Source organism: Lampetra planeri, chromosome 2 (assembly GCF_965212315.1).
Source record: "Lampetra planeri chromosome 2, kcLamPlan1.2.h2, whole genome shotgun sequence".
Lineage (NCBI taxonomy): Eukaryota > Metazoa > Chordata > Hyperoartia > Petromyzontiformes > Petromyzontidae > Lampetra > Lampetra planeri.
Window position 1 is genome coordinate 16,843,592 of NC_136108.1, and position 25,295 is coordinate 16,868,886.

At 46.1% G+C, this 25,295-nt stretch overlaps 1 protein-coding gene across 3 annotated transcripts; it reads right to left on the reverse strand.

Moving 5' to 3' along the window:
* Positions 1-89: 89 nt before the first annotated feature.
* Positions 90-21,477, reverse strand: LOC144729110 (diamine oxidase [copper-containing]-like). 3 transcript variants are annotated; one of them, XM_078609066.1, is made up of 7 exons: positions 20,797-21,477; positions 19,705-19,762; positions 18,203-18,255; positions 15,533-17,188; positions 13,263-13,548; positions 3,148-3,280; positions 90-2,404 (listed from the first exon to the last, which is right to left on the reverse strand). In XM_078609066.1, the coding sequence occupies exons 4-7, from the start codon at positions 17,145-17,147 to the stop codon at positions 2,117-2,119; spliced, it is 2,322 nt and encodes a 773-aa protein (XP_078465192.1). In that variant the 5' UTR covers positions 17,148-17,188; positions 18,203-18,255; positions 19,705-19,762; positions 20,797-21,477; the 3' UTR covers positions 90-2,116. The 3 variants fall into 3 exon arrangements, with proteins under 3 accessions (XP_078465192.1, XP_078465201.1, XP_078465181.1); XM_078609075.1 differs by lacking the exon at positions 18,203-18,255; XM_078609055.1 differs by lacking the exons at positions 18,203-18,255; positions 19,705-19,762.
* Positions 21,478-25,295: the final 3,818 nt, after the last annotated feature.

Genomic DNA, 25,295 nt, shown 5'->3' on the forward strand with positions numbered 1-25,295 from the left:
CCTGGAGCGGCTAAGCTACCAGAATTGTGGCGGAGCTGGAGAACTGCCAAACCCAATTCCGAGTGAAAGTATACACACAGGTCAGTGGGTGTTACACATTGTTAAGCTTTATTCGTGTCCGAAACTATACAGAGGGCGACAAAACATGGCGTGATAAAGTACAATTCACCACTATTGTAACTACGATATGCGCATGTGTTCAGTTTTACATAGCGTAGCCGTATGCAAAATGCATCGCCCAATCTCTGAACTGAGAAGCAACCGGACAGTGGTCCAGTGTCAACAATTTCCCAATATCGGCAGTCAACCTAAATAACGAGCGTTTATAATGGGGGAGGAAACTTAAGTACCCAAAAAAATGCCCAGAGGGGAGCAATACTCGATTCCCATACAGATGGAAACAGATGTCGATTAGTCCACTTGCTGTACTGCATTCACCTGGAAAGCCAGTGTACGGCACCTCGACACCCACTAAAAGGGATTTTCACAACATTTCTGCGATCCACCAACCCTCGCTTCCAGTGATGGACTTCAGGCCACATGCAGAGCCACCACCCTACATCTAATCACCCTTAACCTAACAACCGTTTTCAAGAATACAGAAGATGAGAAGAACGGAGCTCTTAAAGTTTCTAGAGGCAATGTGTGGCAGGCCACCAAGAAGAGGAGAGATTGGTTAGTATCCGTGAGAATTTCTTCAGTTGGAGGTGAGCTGAAGGGGATGCTTGCCAACTTAATTTCAAACTCCGGGATACAGCAATGTCGATGTGCTATTAATATTCAACATTAACATTTACACGTCTAGATATGTGTGCGATTTGTCAGTATCAGCATGGGACTTGAAAGCTTCCATAGAGAAAATTAATATCTTGATAATGCCTATTCAATCGCTTTGATCCAGAGATTAATGACATTGTTAAAAGGCAAAGATAAATGGTAAAATGTTCATGTAATATAATGCTGTGAGCAACGTTGCTGCCCCTGTTACTCCGTGACAAGGTGCAACACAAAGAAAAGTTTCACTCTGGCAACACTCAAAAATGTTTTATCAGCTTTCAAAATGTGCAGATGTTATAGGGGTAATGTGCTCTGATTGGCTGGATGGAGTCATGTGGTCATCAAACATGACTAAAATTTAGAATTATGATGGCGAAATGCTTGATAATAAAAATTATTAATCTTTATGAAGTTGAATAAATTAAAAAGCACCTCAAATATTTCGCGAATATATTTGTTTTTTTTCTTAATTACTTTTATAACATGCCTAGTTGTGTTTTTCATTGGTAGTGTTGCCTCCTTGTTCATCGAAAAAACCCAGACATAGTTAAGTCAGCTTAGGTCTACCAAAGCGGAGCAGCATGTACACTGTAATCAAGTTCAGCATAATACCACCAGATCTAGGGACAAACAATGTCTTGCAACCTGAACACAGGTTCCAATTCCTGATCTGTCTCGGTCAAACATGGACAGGTGGCAAACCTCTTCATATGCCAAGCAGGCCAGCCACCTTACCTTGCCTGCATCCCTTGCAAGGCTCCCTGGGCTGAGCCACCCAGGCAAGAAGGGAGTTAAAGCGTTGGAGCACCATTAATGGAATCTCAACACACTGAGATTACTGACTGATGATTCGAAATACAAATGCTATGCCCAAAAATAAAGAGGTTTGTACTGATTGTGCAACGTCTGTGGAATGGAACAAAGTTATGTGCAGAAGAATTGTATTCATTTTTGCTTAATACCCACATATAAACAAGGTGACAGAGAGTCTCTGTACAAAATAATTGTCTTTACAATTCACAGTAATTAATTTAATTGGGAACAATCTGCATCCAAACACTACAGAACATGTCCTAACATGCTAACATGTTTGAAAACAAATGATTACGGTACATTATTTTGTCTATATATGTCCCTTGCACGTGGGTAATTTCCATTCTCATTTCATCCAGGCTCTCGTTAATATTTGCGCCCACTGCACAGAGACTTTTGGATGAACCTGCATACTATTTCATCTTTTTTTCACCATATATTATTCATAACGTGTTGAATAAATGCAAGAATACAATTGATTTAACATGACATCACAGCTATCTCAACAGTACTTTGTGCGTTACACTTACACAGGAGTGCGTGTGCCGTTGTAAGCTAGTGGCTGAATGTCGGGCAGGCACACGCTGGGATCAGTGGGGCTCTGCTCTGTCCACCAGGACACGACAGGCTTTCCAGAGCTGTGGGACCCAGGGCGCAGGATCACGACGTCCCGCGAGGCCACCGATGGGTCCTCGTCGTAGAAGTTGAACGGCCGGAAGAAGAAGCCCGCGCCGTTGCAGGCGGTGGCCGTGTTGGGGACGTCCTCCGAGTGGGGGATGTGCACGAAGCCCACCGTCACCCAGGCCACCAGGTCCTGCCCAGCGGTACGGCCACAGGCGATGGCGTTATCACTATTGTGAAGCCTCGATTGTTCTTACATCAAGGAAAGCGAATATGAACCAGCCAGGTGGCTCAGCGGTAGTGCAAACGGCTCAATGGGAAGATTGCTTATTGAAATCGTGGTTGGCGGTCGACTGAGTCCATTATCCCTCTTGGGTGGGCTAAAATAAGAACCACTTTATGAGGAAGTCAGCAGGGGTTGTCCCATGGACACATTCGCCCCTGTCATATAAATGTGTATTTTTTACCACTGGCTCAAAGTTTTAAACGGGAGATAAGCACCACCTCAGTGTTCATTTGAGTAAGAAATCACTTTGACAAATCACGTTGACTTATTACATGAACAAAACATTTTAATGTTGCGGTTGAAATCTGCTTGACTTATTAAGAATATTTTCGTTAAGAAAATATCTCTCCTCACATCTCAACTCCTTGCTACAAGTTATTGCATCACCAGTGCAGTTTTTGAACTACCCTTCTGGTGCAATGCAGTAAAGTAGCATGGCCAAAAGTCTATTTTCTTTTTCTCATTAACAAAGTTTCATCCCCATGTATAAAGTGCATTTTTGGCATTTATTAATGAATAAGAAGATTAATATAGTCTCCTTTATATAACAACACTTTTTGACATAAAATGAACGGTGAATGCATTTTTCAGTGAGCTAATTCAAAAATATCCAAGAACACAAAACACGTGTTGACATATTTGTAAGCCACCTCATTCACGATGTTTTCATTGTCTTTGAGGAAATCCTGGAAATAGACCGCTGGGTCCCAAGGGTCGTTCTGCTGATAGATGCTGGAGCTATGTCGCTCAGTCTCTTTGAGTTTCGTCACTGCCACCTGGTACCTTGGGTAGAAGGGAGACATTTAATGGTTATGTGGAATTCATCACCATCACGATCCATGGCCAGATACCCCATTTAGTAATTAGTTTCCACTTTTCTTGTGTAGTGGTGATACGCGCTGGGGGTATACGTCGTGTGCCAGCGCGTATGTACGCGTGTGTGTGTGGTGACGCGCGCTGACGGGGAGGAGCAGGCGTCAGCGCGGGTGGGGGTAGTGCTGCTGATTGGCTGTGTGCCGGTGACGCGCTGAGAGGGAGTGATCGGGTGGCAGCGCGGTGTGATTGGTCGATGAGTGGAAACACGCGCTGGGCGGAAACGGATCGTAGAGATGGCGCGTGGTGATTGGGTAACTGAGGAGTGGTGCCGACGTTGAGGTCCGCATCCGCTCCGTCTCCCGGGAGGAAGGGATATATAAGGTGATGCACAGAGGAGTAGGGGGAGGAAGTGGAACCATCTAGGAATGAAGACGAAGGTGCAGAGATAGAGCCCGGAGAGGAGAGTAATGGAGAGTAATGTACAAGGTGTAGCCAGAGAGAGAGAAAGGTCTACACGAGCCGAGTAATGTACAGTGTGTAGCCAGAGAGAGTGTAAGGTCTACACGAGCCGAGTAATGCATACGGTGTAGCCAGAGAGAGTGTAAGGTCTACACGAGCCGAGTAATGCATACGGTGTAGCCAGAGAGAGTATAAGGTCTACACGAGATAGGTACTGAAGAGTGTGTAGCCGGAGATGTAAGGTCTACACGAGACGGGTACTGAAGAGTGTGTAGCCAGATGTGTAAAGTCTACACGAGACGAGTGAAGAGTGTAGCGGAGGCGTAAGGTCTACACGAGACGAGTAAAGAGTGTAGCCGAGGCGCAGAGTCTACACGAGACGAGAGAAGAGTGTAGCCGAGGCGCGGAGTCTACACGAGGCACAGAGAGCCAGCAGCACAGAATCTACGGGAGTCGAGAGAAGTGTGGAGCGGAGAGAAGAGGTCACGAGTTGTACCGTTGTAGGGTGACCGTACTGTGAAGAAGAGAGGCCACGCGTTGTATCGTTACAAGTCAAGATTTAATAAAAGAAGTGTGTTCCCGTCAAAGGAGTTTCCTGTCGTCATTTCCAATACTTCATCTGGCGTCAGAAGTGAAACGGGCTTCCAAGTATGGAGACAAGGAAGACCCGTAGGACCCACGGGATTGACCGCGAGGAAAACCTGGACGACTCGGGGCCGCTGGTGGCGGGGGGTGAGGAGGACGACTTGCCCACGCTACAGGATCCGTCGACGGCGCCGGGCAAGCGACCGGGGACCGAGGCCGTGCTTCGTGAGGCGCACTCCCGACTGGCGGAGCTGCTGCTCGCCGCCGCGTCCATCTTGGCGGAGATCAGCTCGTCGGGAGGAGCGGGGACGGTGGGGGACATTTTACAAGGTCGCCCCGCAGATTCCCGCCAAAACGAATGGGGGATTCCCGCCATTGCGCCTGGGCCTACTTTTGGCGGGAACGGCGAGCGCCACGTGGTGGTGGGGTCCCAAGCGCGCGCATCCACGTCATCGGCGCGTGATGGGGTCCGCCATTTTACGTCTGCCGCTGGAGCCGCCATCTTACACACCGACGGAGAGGCGGAGAGGAACCACGAGGCGGATGACTTCATTTTTCAGCAGCGTCTGCCCACGTTGTCAGCCTTCAAGGCGGAAGGCGGAGACTGGGGCCAATTTCAGCGAAGGTTTTTGGCGCATCAAGAGATGTCCGCGTGGTCCGATGCTACGGCGCTGCGGGCGTTGCCTGCCATGCTGGACGACGACGCGCTCGCGGCCTTCAGGTCCGCACGGAAGTCAGACCGCTCCACGCTGAAGGATGCGCTGGGTCTGTTGGCCAGGGTCTACGGACCTCCCTCGGCGTGTCGCCATCATTTCTACGCAAGACGGAAAGCGGACACGGAGACCGCGCTGGCCTATCGCACGGCGTTGCTGGCTCTTGCCGATGCTGCGTTCCCTCGGATGGACGAGGAGGGCCAAGACGCGATGGTTTTGGAGCAGCTGCTTAAGTTGGCGCAGGAACTGGGGGTCCCTATCAACACAGCTGACGAGATTGATATTTCTTCTTTGAGAGTCGCCACGAGTATTCAAGCGCACGAGGCCCTACAATGGAAACAAGGAGTTGGTTGCAACGCTGCCGTCGTCGCAGCTCCGGGTTCGGTGGTCACCGAACCCCAAGTCGTCAGCCCACGAGAGGAGGCGTTCGCCGCGGGACGACCAGGGGACTGGAGGCCGGGGGCTCGGTCGCCTCTGCGATCGGGCCGAAAGTCGGAGCAACCGAGATCTACTCCGACCCTCGTCACGTGCTATAACTGCGGCCTCCAGGGCCACGTGGCATCCGGGTGCCGCGCTCCACGTCAGCGCGCTATGGGGGCTCGGCTGGACGACGACCGAGAGCCCAAGTCATCTCTACAATCCCCGGCAAGTCGCGGCACCTCACACGCTCGGTCTGTATGCTCGACACACATGGGACGCCGCGTCGCGGCGGAGGAGGGCCGGTTAAGGTTCGGGGATTCGGTTCGGCCAGGGGGGTTCGGCCGGGACCAGGGAGATATTGAATGGGCGGAATTGGGGCATAGAATTGTGGCTGCTTCGGCGGGTTCGTCCGTTGTTACGGGATCTATTGATGGGGTCGAGATTAGGGTGTTAGTGGACACGGGGGCGTCGGAAACTATGATATCGGACCTCATTTATAATATTCTTCCAGTCCAATGTCGTCCGCTGCTCCCGGTGGATGTGCCATTTTACGCCGCTAATGGGGGATCGTTGGGCATTATCGGTCAGATTAGGGCGTCCATTTGCATTGGAGATATCAAATTGTCGGGACCCGTTTTCGTTTCGTCTTCTTTGGCGGTTCCTTGTCTTTTGGGCACTGATTTTTTGGCTAAAATGCCCATTAAAATTCTTATCGATCAACGATGCATTGAACTGCCATCGGGTCGCCGGATTGCATTTTTGACGAGCCCTACTGACATTCGGACGGCGTGCGCTACGATACAAGCGGTGGCGACACAGACCGTGCAGGTGCCCCCGGGTTCACAGATGTTAATTCCCCTCCGGTTGCGGAAACCATGGGTGAGGGAGGCTTCGGAACAAAGTATGCTTTTGAGTCCTTCTAACAAGGCTGTCGGGGGTCTTGATTTATCGGTGGCTCACACTTTGGTGCGGGCTGACAGGGATCCGTTTGTAATGGTTTTGAACGCGGGGTCGCGGCCAGCCGTCATTCAACAGGGCACCGTGCTGGCTCACGCGGCGCGGGTCCCTGTGGATGATGGGTTGGTTGCGCAGGTGGGCTCGAGCCCCGCGCAGAACGTTGAGACAAGGGAGGACCTTGAGTGGGTCCATTCGCTATGCGCCGCCTCGGACGATTTGTCGGCGGTGCAGTTGGGTGCGCTGCGCGAGTTGCTCATAGAATTTTCTGATGTGTTCAGTAAACATAAGTATGACATTGGGTGCACGGATTTGTTGCACCACCACATTGAAACGGGCGATGCGGCGCCGGTCAGGCTAAATCCCTTCCGACTGAGTCCTGCGGAGAAGGAACATGTTCAGTCGGCTGTTAACGAAATGCTAGAAGCCGACATTATTTCGCCCTCCTCCAGCCAGTGGGGAGCGCCTATTGTGCTGGTTAAGAAGCAGGATGGGTCCCTGCGATTCTGCGTTGATTTCCGTCGCCTGAATAAGATCTCTGTGGCTGACGCGTATCCGCTCCCCAGGATGGATGAGTCCCTCGATGCATTGTCTGGTGCGCGATACTTTTCGACTCTTGATTTGTTATCGGGGTTTTGGCAGTTGCCACTTGACGAAGAGTCGAAACCTAAGACAGCATTTCGGACTCCAAGGGGGCTGTTCCAGTTTAACCGGTTACCCATGGGACTTCACTCCTCTCCAGCGACGTTTCAGCGACTTATGGAGTTGGTTTTGTCGGGCTTGCAGTGGGATACATGCTTGATTTATATGGACGATGTCATTGTTTTCAGTAAAACATTTGAGGAACACCTCCAGCGATTGAGAGGGGTGTTCTTGCGAATGCGATCGGCTAAACTAAAATTTAAACCGGCCAAATGTCACCTCCTACGTAAGTCTGTTAGATACTTGGGTCACATTGTCGATTCTTCGGGGATCTCCACCGATCCCGCGAAGACGGATTGTGTCGGTTCTTGGCCGACACCTACGTCCGTTTCTGACGTGCGTAGTTTCATCGGGTTTGCTTCTTATTACCGGCGGTTCGTTGAGCACTTCGCCACTATTGCAAAACCCTTGCACGCTCTAACGGCGAAGGGAGCGAAGTTCAAATGGGGACCGGAGGAGGAAGCCGCGTTTCGCTCCCTCCGGGACGCCTTGGTGGGTGCCCCACCCTTGTGTTATCCCGATTTTACGAGTCCCTTTTTGCTGGACACGGATGCTAGCAACACGGGCATTGGGGGGGTGCTATCCCAAGTCGTCGGGGGTGTCGAAAGAGTTGTCGCCTACGGTAGTAGGGTGTTGTCTCCGGCGGAGCAGCGCTACTGCGTCACCCGTCGCGAGCTGCTTGCCATTGTCTTTTTTGTGCAACAGTTCAGACCATATCTCTATGGTCGTCACTTTACGGTCCGAATGGACCACGCGGCGCTACAGTATTCATTGAGGGTCGCCCAACCCTCGGGCCAGTTGTCGCGGTGGTTGGAAGTCCTCCAGGACTATCAGTTTACGACTACGTACCGTAAGGGGTTGCGACACACAAATGCCGATTGCCTGTCGCGGTTGTTGCCATGTTATGAATGCGCGTGTTTGTCGGGATCGGCGCGCTGTAAACCGACGCTTGCGGGGGAGAGGAGGGCACTGGCTGCGACAGCGGGCGCACCGATCGTGGATGATTCCACTGCCTCTCAGGGTCGGGACTCGCTGCTCTCGTTGTCGCTCAGCGAATGGGGCCGTCTCCAGATGGCGGACAGCTCGCTGCTAGCATTGCGCCGCAAGGTGGGGGGTCCCGAGGGGGACCAGGAGAGCACCGGCTCCTATGTACTTAAGCAGGGCGTGTTATTAAGATGGGACAGTTTGTCCCGGCGGAACGCACTCGTGGTGCCTTCCGCTGTAAGGGGGAGGGTTGTCTTGGCGGCCCACGAACGCCTCTTGCATTTGGGAGTTAACAAGACGCTTGCCCTGCTTCAGCGTGACTATTACTGGCCGGGAATGGGAAGTGATGTGGTAAATATTCTGAAGGGGTGCGTTGAGTGCGCCAGACGTAAACCACCGCCCGTGGCAGCTAATCCACCGCTGCAATCTATTCAGGTCTCGCGCACTAACGAGCTCGTTGCACTCGATATTTTGGGGCCCTTTCCAGTCACGCCGAGAGGGAATAAATACTTGTTAGTGGGGGTCGAATACTTTACCCGATGGCCTATGGCGTGGCCTCTCGCTAACCAGTCGGCAGCGGCCGTGACGGACGCCTTCGTCCAGGGCTATGTCCTGGACAAGGGGGCTCCCGAACGCCTGCTGACCGACCAAGGTAAAAAAATTTCGAGTAAATTGTTGCAAGAGGTGTGCGATCTGTTGGGTACCAAGAAGGTGCGTACCTCCCCGTACCACCCGCAGACAGACGGGATGGTGGAGAGACTTCATAAAACTTTGACTTCCATGCTGTGCCAGCAGGTGTGTGAGGCACATGTGGATTGGGACCTGCAGGTCCCGGGGGTCCTTGCCGCGTATAGAATGGCCCCCCATGCAGCTACAGGGTTTTCCCCATTCTATTTGATGTACGGTCGGGAAGCTGACCCGCCAATGGAAACGCAACTTGGCCTGTCCGCTCCACGAACTAATTCTAAATTGGCAGAACATATTAAGTTTAATATTCACAAGCTGACAGAGGCGAGGGAGGCCGCACGGCTTAATTCGCGGGCTCGCCAAATTGCTAATGAACGGTTGCGGGCACGGAAGGTGTCCATGCACGAATGGAAACCAGGTGACAGGGCCTGGCTGCATTGCCCTCAGGCACCCTTGGCTACGTCGCCTAAATTGTTGAGACCGTGGAGGGGACCCGTGGAGGTCGTGCGCGTTGCACGGCCCCAGTGCGTTCAGATAAAGTGGGGAAAGCGCCGTTGGTACGTTCACCCCTCCCGACTGAAACCGTTCTCGCCTCCATATGGCCTCCCCTTGTGTCGTGAGGGCTGAGCGTGTGACGTGACCGGCGACCCACAGGGGGAAATGTCTCTGCCTGATCCACACGTATTTTCGCCTGATCTGCTCCCAGGTGTCTCGGAACTGACAGCTGCCGACCACCGGCGGCCGGATCTCCGCGGCGGGGCCGGCCCTTTCAGGCCCGTTCCGCGCCGTCGGGAGCGGCCGGAACCGCCGGACGGTCGTCAGTGTCCCGCCCCATACGACGGACCAGCCAGACGGACTCGCGCCAGGTCGCGCTACTTTGCGTGACCCGCCTCGTGAGGAGTTGGGGCAGTTGGAGCGCCTCGTCACTGCGTGTAGTCGCAGGGACGCTGGGCGTGTTCGTTTTCTGGAATTCGCTTGTATTGTGTTGTTGTTGACTTTTCTTGTGTTCGTTGTCAATTTGTACATAGTTCTTGTTGTTGTTGTTATGTTACGGGGCACACTGGGGGGTTACGGGGTTTTTTTTGTGTTGGTTGTCGTCTTATCGTTGTGGTTGGTTGTTGTTAGCAGCCGGGCCGGCTGCGAGCTATGTGGGAGGGGGTGATGTAGTGGTGATACGCGCTGGGGGTATACGTCGTGTGCCAGCGCGTATGTACGCGTGTGTGTGTGGTGACGCGCGCTGACGGGGAGGAGCAGGCGTCAGCGCGGGTGGGGGTAGTGCTGCTGATTGGCTGTGTGCCGGTGACGCGCTGAGAGGGAGTGATCGGGTGGCAGCGCGGTGTGATTGGTCGATGAGTGGAAACACGCGCTGGGCGGAAACGGATCGTAGAGATGGCGCGTGGTGATTGGGTAACTGAGGAGCGGTGCCGACGTTGAGGTCCGCATCCGCTCCGTCTCCCGGGAGGAAGGGATATATAAGGTGATGCACAGAGGAGTAGGGGGAGGAAGTGGAACCATCTAGGAATGAAGACGAAGGTGCAGAGATAGAGCCTGGAGAGGAGAGTAATGGAGAGTAATGTACAAGGTGTAGCCAGAGAGAGAGAAAGGTCTACACGAGCCGAGTAATGTACAGTGTGTAGCCAGAGAGAGTGTAAGGTCTACACGAGCCGAGTAATGCATACGGTGTAGCCAGAGAGAGTGTAAGGTCTACACGAGCCGAGTAATGCATACGGTGTAGCCAGAGAGAGTATAAGGTCTACACGAGATAGGTACTGAAGAGTGTGTAGCCGGAGATGTAAGGTCTACACGAGACGGGTACTGAAGAGTGTGTAGCCAGATGTGTAAAGTCTACACGAGACGAGTGAAGAGTGTAGCGGAGGCGTAAGGTCTACACGAGGCACAGAGAGCCAGCAGCACAGAATCTACGGGAGTCGAGAGAAGTGTGGAGCGAAGAGAAGAGGTCACGAGTTGTACCGTTGTAGGGTGACCGTACTGTGAAGAAGAGAGGCCACGCGTTGTATCGTTACAAGTCAAGATTTAATAAAAGAAGTGTGTTCCCGTCAAAGGAGTTTCCTGCCGTCATTTCCAATACTTCACTTGTACCAAAATGCTCAGTTCACATCTTTTTGGCACTCATGTCTTATGTCGTCGTCAAGCCATTCTCTGTGAGGTCTTCCTCTATTTCCAGTTCCTTTCCATTTTTCGAAACAACACACTTTTAATGTCCCTATTGTCGATTATACATACGTGTTCAAATAGTGCCAGTTTATGTGTAATTGGAACTTATAATATACATCATGCTGAGAAATGTTGGTGGTATACAGTATGTATGTATAATTTAACAATGTTTGAATAACACACAAATTAGATTAAATTTAATATTTATCTCATGTAGATGTATATAGTGCCTTATTCAATAATGTTTTACAGCAATTATACAATTGGCCAAGACCAAAGAGCTCTTCAAGGATGTCAGGGACAAATTGTAGACCTACCCAAGGCTGGAATGGGCTACAAGACCATCACCAAGCAGCTTGGTGAAAAGGTGACAACAGTTGGTGCGATTATTCACAAATGGAAGAAACACAAAAGAACTGTCAATCTCCCTCGGCCTGGGGCTCCATGCAAGATCTCACCTCGTGGAGTTGCAATGATCATGAGAACGGTGAGGAATCAGCCCAGATCTACACCGGAGGATCTTGTTAATGATCTCAAGGCAGCTGGGACCATAGTCACCAAAAAAACAGTTGGTAACACACTACGCCGTGAAGGACTGAAATCCTGCAGCGCCCGCAAGGTCCCCCTGCTCAAGAAAGCACATATACATGCCCGTCTGAAGTTTGCCAATGAACATCTGAATTATTCAGAGGACAACTGGGTGAAAGTGTTGTGGTTAGATGAGACCAAAATGGAGCTCTTTGGCATCAACTCAACTCGCCGTGTTTGGAGGAGGAGGAATGCTGCCTATGACCCCAAGAACACCATCCCCACCGTCAAACATGGAGGTGGAAACATTATGCTTTGAGGGTGTTTTTCTGCTAAGGGGACAGGACAACTTCACCGCATCAAAGGGACGATGGACGGGGCCATGTACCATCAAATCTTTGGTGAGAACCTCCTTCCCTCAGCCAGGGCATTGAAAATGGGTCGTGGATGGGTATTCCAGCATGACAATGACCCAAAACACACAGCCAAAGCAACAAAGGAGTGGCTCAAGAAGAAGCACATTAAGGTCCTGGAGTGGCCTAGCCAGTTTCCAGACCTTAATCCCATAGAAAATCTGTGGAGGGAGCTGAAAGTTCGAGTTGCCAAACATCAGCCTCGAAACCTTAATGACTTGGAGAAGATCTGCAAAGAGGAGTGGGACAAAATCCCTCCTGAGATGTGTGCAAACCTGGTGGCCAACTACAAGAAACGTCTGACCTCTGTGATTGCCAACAAGGGTTTCGCCACCAAGTACTAAGTCATGTTTTGCAGAGGGGTCAAATACTTATTTCCCTCATTAAAATGCAAATCAATTTATAACATTTTTGACATGCGTTTTTCTGGATTTTGTTGTTGTTATTCTGTCTCTCACTGTTCAAATAAACCTACCATTAAAATTATAGACTGATAATTTCTTTGTCAATGGGCAAACGTACAAAATCAGCAGGGGATAAAATACTTTTTCCCCTCACTGTAGCTATTTATTTGCAGGTTATATGCCATGTTTAATTGATACAATCATCAATTATGTTCCATATATATTACTATAGTTGATTTACAAAGGCAATACAAATTATTTCTGGAGTTAATTGTAACATCAGAGCTTCCAATGTCAATTTTCTTTCATTTTCAGTAACTTATAGACTTCAAAAGGTGTTATATTTTCAGTAACTTGTATTTAACTCTCGTGCTTGCGGTTCAGACAAGTAGAATGTTTTGTATTTATAACCTGGTATGATTTGATGTTTTGAGTAGTCATTGGTGGTTGCCTGATTGAAAACTATAAACTATTTTTTATTTTACCAGGTAATTCCCACTGAGCAATATAGCTCTTTTTCAGAAGCGACCTGGCCACATATTATAACTCATTGCAGTGGCTTATCATGTGGAAATGTATAGCAGCCAAATACTCTTAAACACGTTTCTAAATGTAGAGGGGAAAAACTGGAGTACCCGGAGAAAAATCCAAGTGACCACGTGGAGAATGCGCAAACTCTAAATATACAGGCGTCAGGGTCGAGATTGAACCCACGCACTCTATACCAGGCAAGGTAATTCACATCTCGCCACTTTGGCGCCCGAATTGGGCTGTGACTATCAGCTCACTACAAAACAATAAGCTATTTTATTATGTAGGGATGCAGTTTCCCATGATTCAACCCACCATCTCGGTGAATTCCAGCCAAACATTCGTGAGGTCCCTAAATCTGCATGGGAAATCCCAGCAGATAAAACACAGATACCTGCTCCAAGTGGCAGCTTTCTCCTCTTCGTAATCCTCTGGCAACAGGGGGTTTCCGTGACTCGTGAGCTGCACGCGATAACCACGCTGGGCGCCCCACTTGTTTCTGGCGTTCTCGTTCATGAACACCAGGTATGGAAGTCTGACGTCGAACTTGAAGGCTGCCTCCAACTCTGTCTTCTTGAGGTCGTGCTTCACGCGGGGCATGACCTTAGCGTGCTCTGGGCTCCAAATGACGGTCGTGTTCTCGAGCTGCAGGCTCACAGTCTTAAAGCTGTTGCTTGTGCCTGTGGAAAATAAAAACATCGTGAAATGCAAATATTTAGAAACCACATTCACTTGAACAAAATAAAGCAATGCATGAACAAAACAATATTTCGTAAGCTTGTCATAATGAGTTATATAGTTGTTTATGGAGTACAAAACAATTGCTTTAACCAATATAAATAATTCTAGATTTGAAGCTTTCGTGACTGCAAGGAATCATATTCTTAGGTTTTTTCGGTAAAGTCACGTAGGTAAAACATCAAAATTAATGAAAATAAAATAAAACAAAAATCACGACGTTTCGGAGGCAACACAAGTCTCCGTCATCAGGTGGGACCGTCACAGCCGAATTAGCTGCATCAAGTGAGGCAATGATTCAAGAAGTAATCCCTTATAAGCAAGTTGAAGGGGGGAGGAGAGGGGGGGGGAGCTCATCAGAATGTGGTAGCCAATGAAAAAACAATGGACTACGGCTTGGACGAGGTTGCTGCTGTACACGCCAACACAATGGACAGAGAGGGGGGAGGGGAGGTCTGATACACATGATAGACAAAAGAACGAAAATGCCCATGTTTATACCAATGCTGGCTGAACAATGAAGAGAGCACTGCCAAAAAATAACAGGGGATGTTAACACTCGGTAAAGTAAAGTAAAATAGTGCCTGTCAGATAAGATGTGTAATTAAGTCTTAAAGACTTAATTACACTTTTTTGGACCATCTTATCTGACAGGCACTATTTTACTTTACTTTACCGAGTGTTAACATCCCCTGTTATTTTTTGGCAGTGCTCTCTTCATTGTTCAGCCAGCATTGGTATAAACATGGGCATTTTCGTTCTTTTGTCTATCATGTGTATCAGACCTCCCCTCCCCCCTCTCTGTCCATTGTGTTGGCGTGTACAGCAGCAACCTCGTCCAAGCCGTAGTCCATTGTTTTTTCATTGGCTACCACATTCTGATGAGCTCCCCCCCCCTCTCCTCCCCCCTTCAACTTGCTTATAAGGGATTACTTCTTGAATCATTGCCTCACTTGATGCAGCTTATTCGGCTGTGACGGTCCCACCTGATGACGGAGACTTGTGTTGCCTCCGAAACGTCGTGATTTTTGTTTTATTTTATTTTCATTAATTTTGATGTTTTACCTACGTGACTTTACCGAAAAAACCTAAGAATACAATATAAATAAGGCACTATTTTAATGGAATTTAAGTGTGAACTTTATTTTAACGCGCTATAGCTTGAAAATCAGGTTGAAATTACATATCATGATGTTAAATTTCAACTTAACCTTTGTGGCATGTAATACAGTGTTTAATACAATTTATACATCAACAGAGTAATATGAAAAATCATAAAAGAATCTACTACTCTATTTGATCTGTTTATGTCTTTGTTTCATTATGCATACTTCCACAGACATTAATAGCACTGTCAGGGACCCAATGCTGCGGGTATAATCATAAAGTCACGTAACTTTACCAAAAAAACCCAAGAATATGAATCCTTACAGTCACGAAAGCTTAAAATCTAGAATTCGTTGGGTTCGTGAAGGGCCAAAATAGGCCAGGCCAAAAGCCTGTCGGAAGTAGGCACAGACACAGGAGAATTCTACTTCACAGGTGGAGAGAGAGAGGGAGGGTGCTTTGACGGAATGCAAGCTCAGCCTGAAAAATGCAGGCGCAGAAATAAACTGGTCGGCCAGAAAACTGAGTGTAAATTAAATCTATCCGGTCTGGAACGCTGCTTTTCTCGGGGGATTTTGTTATCACGCAAAGACCTTCCAGTGTAATACCGGGCGTGATGTTACATTTACTTGTGAGTGTAAATAAATGACACAGCATTACTGTGGTGTATATCATCAATCAAGTGTTCATCATTGTTTTCCTTCATGTATTTAAAGTTCTGACAGCAGTATCTAAGTCACATTCTAACACAACACATACTGCTCGAATAGTTGACAATATTGTTTTAATAGAACTATTGTATATATAAAAAACACTTACCGGCTATATCCATATCCAGTTTGTAGTTTAACATATGAGTGTGAAGATTGCCTAGGACGTGATCAGATATTCTGTTGCCATACTTGAGGCCTTCACCGAAAAAAAATGTGGTAAAGGGGTATCCAGTCGGGTGAACCTTTGCCTCGACGACTCCATTCTGGTAGAATATGTAGTCCATCACATAATCATAGTTGTATACATTATGGATGCTCCTTATCACAAGTACATAGTTGACCAAGCCACCATAGAAGGTGAACCCAAGATGGTTATCTCTGTCAAAGTGTCGACGTAATGGCACACCAGAGTTGTACTCGAAAATGCAGACGGAGTTTGGGTATTTCAGTGGCTTCTCCGAGTTCACAAAGTGGTACGTGTCCAGGTACGTGGCAGTGTGCGGGCAGTCGATCCCCTTCACAAGCTCAAAATTGTCGGCACCAAAGTGCCAACCTGAGTCAATGGCTTTTCCTTGCGTGCCGGTGGGACTGTTTCCAGAATAGTAGGAGATTGCATCTTGGAGACCCATCTCATAGACAATTCTCTCACCGTTGTACTTGATGTCAAATATCTGAAGCCCCATGTAAGAGATTCTGAAAGCGAACGTCCAGGGCATATACTGCACAAAGTTCCCGTCAACTCGGTAGCGGTGGCCCTCAGGCTCATACTGCCGCGGTCCCGTCTGAGACGTGTCTGCTCTGAAAGCTCCGCGACGATCATATCCTGAATTTATAACGGTGCCGGTTAGCTTGATCTTATCAATGAGTCCATTGTCATACTGGCTAATGAGTTCTTCCAGACTATTAAAATACTGCCCGTTGTAAAACACTTTCTGAACTGCCCACTCTTCTACGTTTGAGCTTTCATGGTTAACCAAAACTTCAAAGTTTAATGGCTGCAAAAAATACCCTTCCATAAGTCTGAATAATAAGACCCAAGACCTCCTATCTCCAGACTTAAGCCCTCTCAATGGTATGTCACCTGCATTAATGCAGTTTTTAGTACAGTTTGTATACCAATAACCATAACTTTCTTTGAGGATGTGGTTGACTTTTTCAAAAACTCTGGGCATAAATTCTCCGTGTAATGCATTATATTCCGGGATTGTCGTTGGCCGAGAGCTAAAATTAATAACGCGTTTCCTCGTTGATGGACTGTGTGGCCGGTACCAAGTTGGATTCGGAAGCGGGCCTATCAGATATTCTGCGACCGACGGCTGAACATCGGCTCCACGGAAAACCACTGCCTTAGCAACTCGAGCAGGCTTGGCTCCTCCATGGTCCAAGTAATGCAAAGCTTCCTTTTTGTCTGGGTTGTAGAGCTCTATCATGTAGATGTAGTTGCTGTTCACGGTAGCTTCTGAGGCAACAATATTGAGCTCCTTATGGCTCACCAGGAAGTCCTTGACGGTTGTTAATTCTGTTGGCGTTAGGTCGGAAAAGATCTCTATTGCCTTATAATCGGGTTTAATGCCATTTAGAACAAATTTATTGGGGCACTTCTTGGGAAAGTTTGCATTTACATGGTGGTGAATCAAAACTGACGCCAGAATAATGCTCACGATGATAAATAAAAGAGCAACGTATGTCCATACCCTAGAAACGGTTTTATTTTGATTCATTGTTCCTTGTTATGCAGGTGACGTTTCACTTGTTTAGATATCTGCAATTAAAGAAAAAATTTATTAAAATTGTACAACAATAATTTCTTTACAACAGACGTATATTGCAAGCACAAAGAGGAGTTCCATTTTGAGGACATTTTAGGGTGTATAAAAGTTAAACATGTCCTGTGTACTGCATTACATACTCATGCGTTACATCACAGGACAGTGAGAAATGGCAACGGTTTGCAGAGGTATTCATCCAGTGGTGAAATAATGATGGCTGATGAAGCTGATGAAGTTACATTCATCTGCCAGCAATCCACACGTCAAGTCAACGTGAAAGAGTAGAGTTCACTCTCGCGGAGGTCCTTCTGCCAGCAGAGGCGTGACACCGTCACCATTGTCAACGCATTTCTGTTTATATATTAATATTGACTAATCCATTTTCAAATGTAATCCAGTTAAATATGACCACCTTTTTTCCTCTTCATGCGCGATTGTAATTTTTCCCCCATTAATGTATGTAATTGCATTTTAGCATGGTTGGATACGTACGGTGCAGACGAAATTTAACAAACACACACACATTTATTTTTTTCAAACACGGATTTGTTTTCTAACGATGTGGTGTTGTATATATAGAAAGAAACACCAAGCAGAACCCATATATAGATTTAAAAGAAAAGACAAATGGTCAAATCCAGAAAAAAAACATTTTATTTAAGCACAGTGCAGATTTAAATGTACAGCTAAATAAGTATGATTTGTCATATGTATAACTTTGTGCTCTGAGATTAAACTCAACTAGCCTTCCTCAAAAATATTTTTTCCCCCCAAAAGTATTCTATGGTAAACGTGTATATCTTCCTTGCTGGTAATTTATCAAATAAATATTGCTATCCCGTGCCACAAAGCTCTCTCTCAAGGTCTCCCGCCGTACCTCTCCACACTCCTCACTCCATTGATCACAGTAAATCGCGGGGACCGATGGAACCCATCAAACAATTTACTCATCATTCCCAGAAATAAAAATATAAAAACATTTTTAAACACGCTTTAATGAAATGTACCGTATTAGTAATTGCAGAACTTCACGACTCCAGGAAGTGGGCCCGCAGCTTGCCTACAGCGAAAAGGAGCGTCACCCCCCGGCCAACTCCGAACAACCCCCACCCCTCCTTCCACATCCCCCTCCCTCCTTCCACATCCCCCTCCCTTATTTTCAAATCCCCCTCCCCTCCTTCCACACCCCCGCCCCTCTTTCCACATCCCCCTCCCCTCCTTCCACATCCCCCTCCCCTCTTTCCACAACCCCCTCCCCTCTTTCCACATCCCCCTCCCCTCCTTCCACATCCCCCTCCCCTCTTTCCACAACCCCCTCCCCTCCTTCCACATCCCCCTCCCCTCCTTCCACACCCCCTCCCTTTTTCACACAACCCCCTCCCCTCCTTCCACACCCCCTCCCCTCCTTCCACAACCCCCGCCCCTCGGCGTGGCTCCCCGAAGCTTGCCTTGACGTAAGGGACCGTGGCGATTTACAGCCAACGTGAGTTGAGTGTCGACAATTAGAGCCGTAAAAAAGATTGCTTAAAAATATATATTTTATTTTTAATGATAGAATATAGTATTGTCATCGGTATGACATACCTATACCAAGTTCGCAGTCGATACGACATTGGGAAGATGGTTGAAATTGAGTTACAAGATTTGAGGATACGACAACAGACAGAGTGAGTTAAATAAAAGCGTGTAAAATGTTTAAAAATATATTTTTAATGATAGAATATAGTCTTGTCATCAGTATGACATACCTATACCAAGTTTGCAATCGATACGACATTGGGAAGACAGTTGAAATTGAGTTACAAGTGATCTGCCTCACGGCAGGTGTTTTGCTCCATGCGGGAGTGGGGGTGTGAGTACACAGGAATTTCCTGTTTTGATGCTGAGTTTGGTCACGTGACCAGGAAGTTACGATTTGACAGTTTCAACCACGAGGCTGGAGTCAGCCATTACACAGAATTCAAGATGGTGGCACAAATCGCATCCCAGTGAAGCCAGCTGTAATTGTCCATTGTGGGACATTAAGAAGCATTGTCTGTAAATTCGTTTATGTTCTTATAATACTGGGAATGCTGTTATAATGTTATAATGACCGTTATAATGCTGTTCGATTGTTATGGTAAATACAAGGCCTAGTTAACAACGAAGCCTGCAACTTTCCTTATTTTGAATGTTACTTGTAATTTAATAAATCGAGTCAAACTTGTACCCAAGTAACTATATTGCCATCTTGAGAGCAAGGATGACAAAATGTCTCATCCACAGTTAAGTGTTATATGTAGTGTGGTACATTTAGGGTGCAGTGTGATGAATACACGATGTGCCTTTATGTAACACAGTAGCTTATGCTCTTGTATAGCTATTCAGTGGTAATGTAGGTGCCTGGTCCATCCAGGATCTATTGTCGAGAAACATGTTATCTAAGACAATGTTATGATGCTGTGGTGTTCATTCATTGTGTTGATGTTTCCGGGTATTAACAGATGCTGTATCTGTGCTGTTTTCTTACCAGTTTTATCTCGTTCAATTCAATAAATGATGTTTGGAGTCGGATGTTCACCCTGGCTCTGAGGGTTTATTGGACGCGAGGTTAACTACTCAGCTAGCGGTGCAACGCAGCGCACAGCAAGGCCGAGACAACAAGATTTGAGGATACGACAACAAACAGAGTTAAAAAAAGCGTGTAAAAATGTTTAAAAATATATATTTGTAATGATAGAATATAGTTTTGTCATCAGTATGACATAAGTATACCAAGTTTGCAGTTAGTAGCACATTAGAAAGTGGGTAAAAATTGAGTTACAATATGTTTTTGAGGATACGACAACAGACGGAGTGAGTTAAATAAAAGCGTGTAATAAAAATAAAATAATAAAAACAACACAAGACCGCTCTGGCTGAGCGGCGTTTCTCCGTAGCAGCACCGGCAGCCTTCAGAAACTCTCTCCCCACTGCACTTCTTTATTTCCCATTGCGTTTGCATATGATCTCCTCTGCGTTCGTCCGAAACACTCTTCGTTCCGATGTTAGGAAGCCACTGGGTCCTTATGCACTTTTACATCCAGATTGAAAACTCGTTTCTTCAGAACTGCTTTTTTCTGTCCACTTTGTCATCCTTCCCCAGCACCTCCGATTAGCACAATTGGCTACATACGGTGCAAAAGTGGTTCAACGTACACGTGTAAACATAGTGCATTTCTCTTTGGTTATTTTGGTAAAGTCACGTAGAAAGAAAATACGTTAAATAATAGAAGACGACGTTTCGATTTCAGCACAAGCTATCGTCATTAAGGTAGAACAAAATTTTATTTTATTTCTACGTGACTTTTCCGAAAGAACCAAAGAGTAATTCCTGCAGTCACGAAAGCTTAAAATCAAGATAGTACATTCCCTGCATCCAAGCACGAATCCACCTTCAATCAACTGGTTCAAGCTGACAAATAAGGGTGTTTAAGCTCCGGCTCCGCACCTTTCGAGTTCTCGATCGAACAATACTCAGATTCATAAACTAAGTGTGTCACAAATTGTGTGTTATTGTTGCTCACATTATCAGCATCGGTAAATTACTTCAACGTGTGTGTGTGTAATCATGCAATCTTACCTTCCACTCTTCAGATCTCTCTCTCAGTGCTGAAACTACCAAGCCCTGGACACGTGTATCAAGTCGAATCCAACGACTAAATGCCTTCGACAACAAGTGCTTACACAATCCGTGATTCGAAAGCAGTCTTGTACATTTATGGGGGCATCGTCGTGTAACTTATTTCCTGTTTACTTTTCTTTGTTAAAACATATTTCAGCCTCTGCCACTGCATGTATACAGTAATGTATCAGAGGTTACGTCTAAGACAAAGAGGGTGGGGATAAAATGTTTATATATACAAGATGTGGGTTGGACTAGTGGAAATTGCGGGGTGGGATGACCGTATGATTTCCACATGGGTGTGCAGAACTGCTAGTGGGAAATCAGCTTAGCGACTGGATGGTGTTCCAAAAGCTCATATTATACTCTGACAGTGCCATCATCATCCTCAGGCGTTGCCGTTCCACTGCTGGATGAATGCCTCCCGACCCCATCTCCATCACTCGTTGTCCTGCGATGCCATAAATCTAAATTTTCGTTGCTCCGTTTCCACAGTTGTCGACTTGGGGGCGGATTCTCTTCCATTATCGCTCAATCCATCACCAGTCTCATATGTTGGGCATTATCCCTTTCAAGTAATGTGTGCTAGTTCATGTAATTATTGCACTTTAATGATTTGAGGTTCAGGTTTTATACTCTTTGGGTCTTTCGGTAAAGTCACGTAGATCGAAAAATAGTAAAAAAATCACGACGTTTCGATCGCAACACAAGCAATTGTCCTCAGATGAAAAAAGATCCATAGTTTTAAAAATATTTTTTCACTTGAGGACGATTGCTTGTGTTGCGATTGAAACGTCGTGATTTTTATGTTTTATTTTTCTATCTATGTGACTTTACCGAAAGACCCAAAGAGTATGAATTCCTGCAGTCACGAAAGCTTTAAGTCACGATTCAGGTTTTATTTTGGCAGAGGTAACACTCATTCGGCAATACAATCTCATTTTCAATGGGCACCTGATTACACCATAGCAACCTGGTTTCTACAGCAAAAAAATAAATCCAAAAACAACTCTTACGTGGTCAAGTTACAAATGGAAAAGTCGTGCATTAACATGGTACAACTAGAAATAAAATACAATGTGATACTCTCATTTCATTCCTATTTGATGCAGAAATAAAAGCTATCTTTCAACATCCCAGGGAACCTGCACGAATTTGATGGCCACTCCTCCGTTGCCTTGTTAATCTGGAATCTTCGTCTCCCGGTCACCTGCACCATTAGCTGTTCAAGTTCAGGCGTTATACTTTCCTCTCTAAATATAACTTTACCCTGAATTAGAGCCTATCTATTAATTCAATATTAAGTGTCTGCTTTTCCCATTTTTTACCTCACCTTGTTTCATGCTTCCATGTACAAAACCCTTCACTTTCAAATCCCTTTCATGGGAAAGTTACAGATTAATCGTTTTTGAGAAAGTATACAGAATTTTCTTACATGCATGGTGGTATACTTATTAGTTGCTCCTCAGTTGTGATCAATCCACTGCTGAATAAAGGCCTCCTAAGCTACCAGCTCTAACAACAGACAACTATTTTCACCCCCATTCTATATATGTTTGCATCATCCATGTTTTTGTTTAATTAATCTCACACCTTGAAAGTGACCTCTATGCCCTACGTGGCATCCTTTTTGCAAATAGTACAACTGTACCCCATCCAATCACTTTTCAGACAAGAATGTTTAAGCTTTTAAAGACTTAAATTTGCATTTTAAATATATCATCACTTGTGATCTATCCAGCCAGGCAGTGAGCCATGTGGCTTGTGTTTCTAATCCACGTGAGTCATGTGGCTCACCGCCTGGCTGCCTTCCAGCTTGTCTGTGGTTTGTCAGCGATTGTGAGATCTAATTTTCATCAACGACGCGATGTAAACTGAGCATTGCATTCCATGTGATGCCGTGAAGACATAGGAGTAACACAACATTATGGACATCACTCTACCGCTCCAGTGAGATTGAAAAAGAACCCCCACGCCCTAGGTTGAAATCTAGGATTCCTTTCTGCATACACACCGCCGCTGCTTTAGCAGTGGGAAATAAAGACATCGGCACTCGTTGGATGACATCCTGGCAGGCTATGGACGTGATAAATAAAAGCCACATTGAAGGACTGCCAACTAAGGACCATGCTAAACTGAATTTGAACACAACATAAATGGAAGATCAAAGAATCGTCAAACTGCCACTGTGGTGAAAGTCCAAATATCTAACCCATCACTGACGTAGGCGCCACCTCTGCAACATCCTGGCGGTGTCGCTGCAATTCACACAGCGTCGACTGCCTCTGGTTGTTTGAAAAATATTCGACTTGAACAATAACACATTTTTAAAAACTGTTGCTTTTCCCTCCCGCCATATGACAGAAGATTGTATTACGTGCAGCGTTGGATGAAGGCCTCCCCAAGTCGTGGCCATCTTATGGCCTTGAGATGCAACAATCCATCTCTCTTATGCACACTTGCCCATTTCAATATCTCTAACTTGTGTATAGTTGTGTATAACCCATGTGATTATCTTCCTGTTCCTGAGTATAATTCCAGGCATGAAACATTCTGCATACTCTTCTGCTTTTGTTCCCTTTTTTCGTCATTATTTCACAGTACTTGCGTGTCGTTTTTTTCTCATTTGCAAGAGGCTTGACTTACATCTGTTCCATATGGGGGTAATGCAACCCAGCACATAACTTTCCACTGGGTAAGATTAATAGCATTTAGCGGGAAGTCAGCAAACGTATCTAATTGAGACTATGGGCCTCCACCGTAAGTTTAACTTCCACCACTGGATGAGGGCTATGAACAGGAAACAAGCTTCCACTCCACACTAATTATCTAAAGACAACCAAACAACTGGACGTTTTATTACAGCAATGATTTTACTGCGTTATATCCATATTTTAGTGAATTACACTTTATCCAGATGAATGCACTGAATGCAAATGCATATTACAGAAAAATAAGGGGGTTGTCTGATATATTATGTGAGGACAGTATCCATAAAATTTCATTTTTTATGACGTTTGAATTCCCTAGGATTCCTTGAATTAAATATTAGACGTTATGTAATCATACATGGAATTGCAATCATTGGAACATTGATAGTTCCACAAAACAATGACTGAAAAAAGTTAAGTAATTCCCCATGAGATGGCTAGGGTGACCTCGAGGTCACTGCATCGTTACTCCAGGACCGTGTTTGGAAATGTTTAGTGCAACTGAGGCTATACTATACATGTTGCACTTAAATCACCATGGACACTTGTTAGTATTGGCAAACTTGCATATGTTGTATTAAAAAAACTTCTCACTGCCCATTAGTTGCAATGTTACTAGTCTGAAAATATTAACGGTGATGCATTGCAGTGGTAACTGCAAACATGTGTAACTCCCTCTTGAGCTGCATACAATGACTGACCACCAGTACAGTTCATGTTTAACTTATTTCTACTTCTACTTTGGATATTATCCCTGGTTCGGCTGTTTATAACATTTCAAAACAACCTCATTAGTTTTAATCGGGGGATTACACCAAACAGTCAGGAGAGGGACAATGATGAGGACACACAATGCAGTATATAAACAATACTGTGCTGTGCTTTTTGCCACTGCAGCCAGCTGGAGACACTCACAATGCAGCAGTGAATTGGAAATGATTGCTGTAGTTGCTGATGGCGATTATCGGTACTGCATACAGTATTTCGGGTTCTAGCATAGGCTGTCTTCTCGGCTTCAAAACATTTACTTATTTATGCATACACATTCTGTCACCCCAAACATGTGGCTCGGATTGCTTTCATGGAGTTGCCATTTCCAAACAAGCGTTGCACTGAAATGCAACGCTTGTTGGGAAATGAAATGCAACGCTTGTATTCTTCCCATGTAAATGTTCTGACAGTCACCTTTGTTGCTATGATATACAGACCATGGAGCAGTTGTCAAGGGAGACCAAGAATTGAGCACAACAAAATAGTGCATCGCAGACGCCGTCCTTGGAATATTATCATTAAATCACACGAAACAAGAAACGGAACAGATGAAACAAATAATGATTCGATATTACTGTGAATGAAATGTATTTGGCCATGATACTGTTAGAACAGCTAACATAGGATGGATAAAAATAGTCATGGAATGACAGCCAAGAAATGGGAACGTGTAACATTATGACCAAAGAAGACGTGAAAATTAAAGGACGTCCCAATGCGAGATTTCTTTATGGAGCAATTAAATTCCATGAATGTAGAGTATAGTGCATTTCAAAACATGTTAAGTGAAGTCAGTGTCCCCCTGCTTGAAAGGCAACGAGTCAGTACTCATTCCTGTATTCAGCTGTGTGGTTGGAAATTCACCATTTCCCACGCAGACAATATTTTCTCCATATGACAGCGAGTGACTTACCACCAAGTGGCAGTGCTTTTTGTCAACCCTGAAAGGATGATGGACTGAGTTAGCTCCTGACT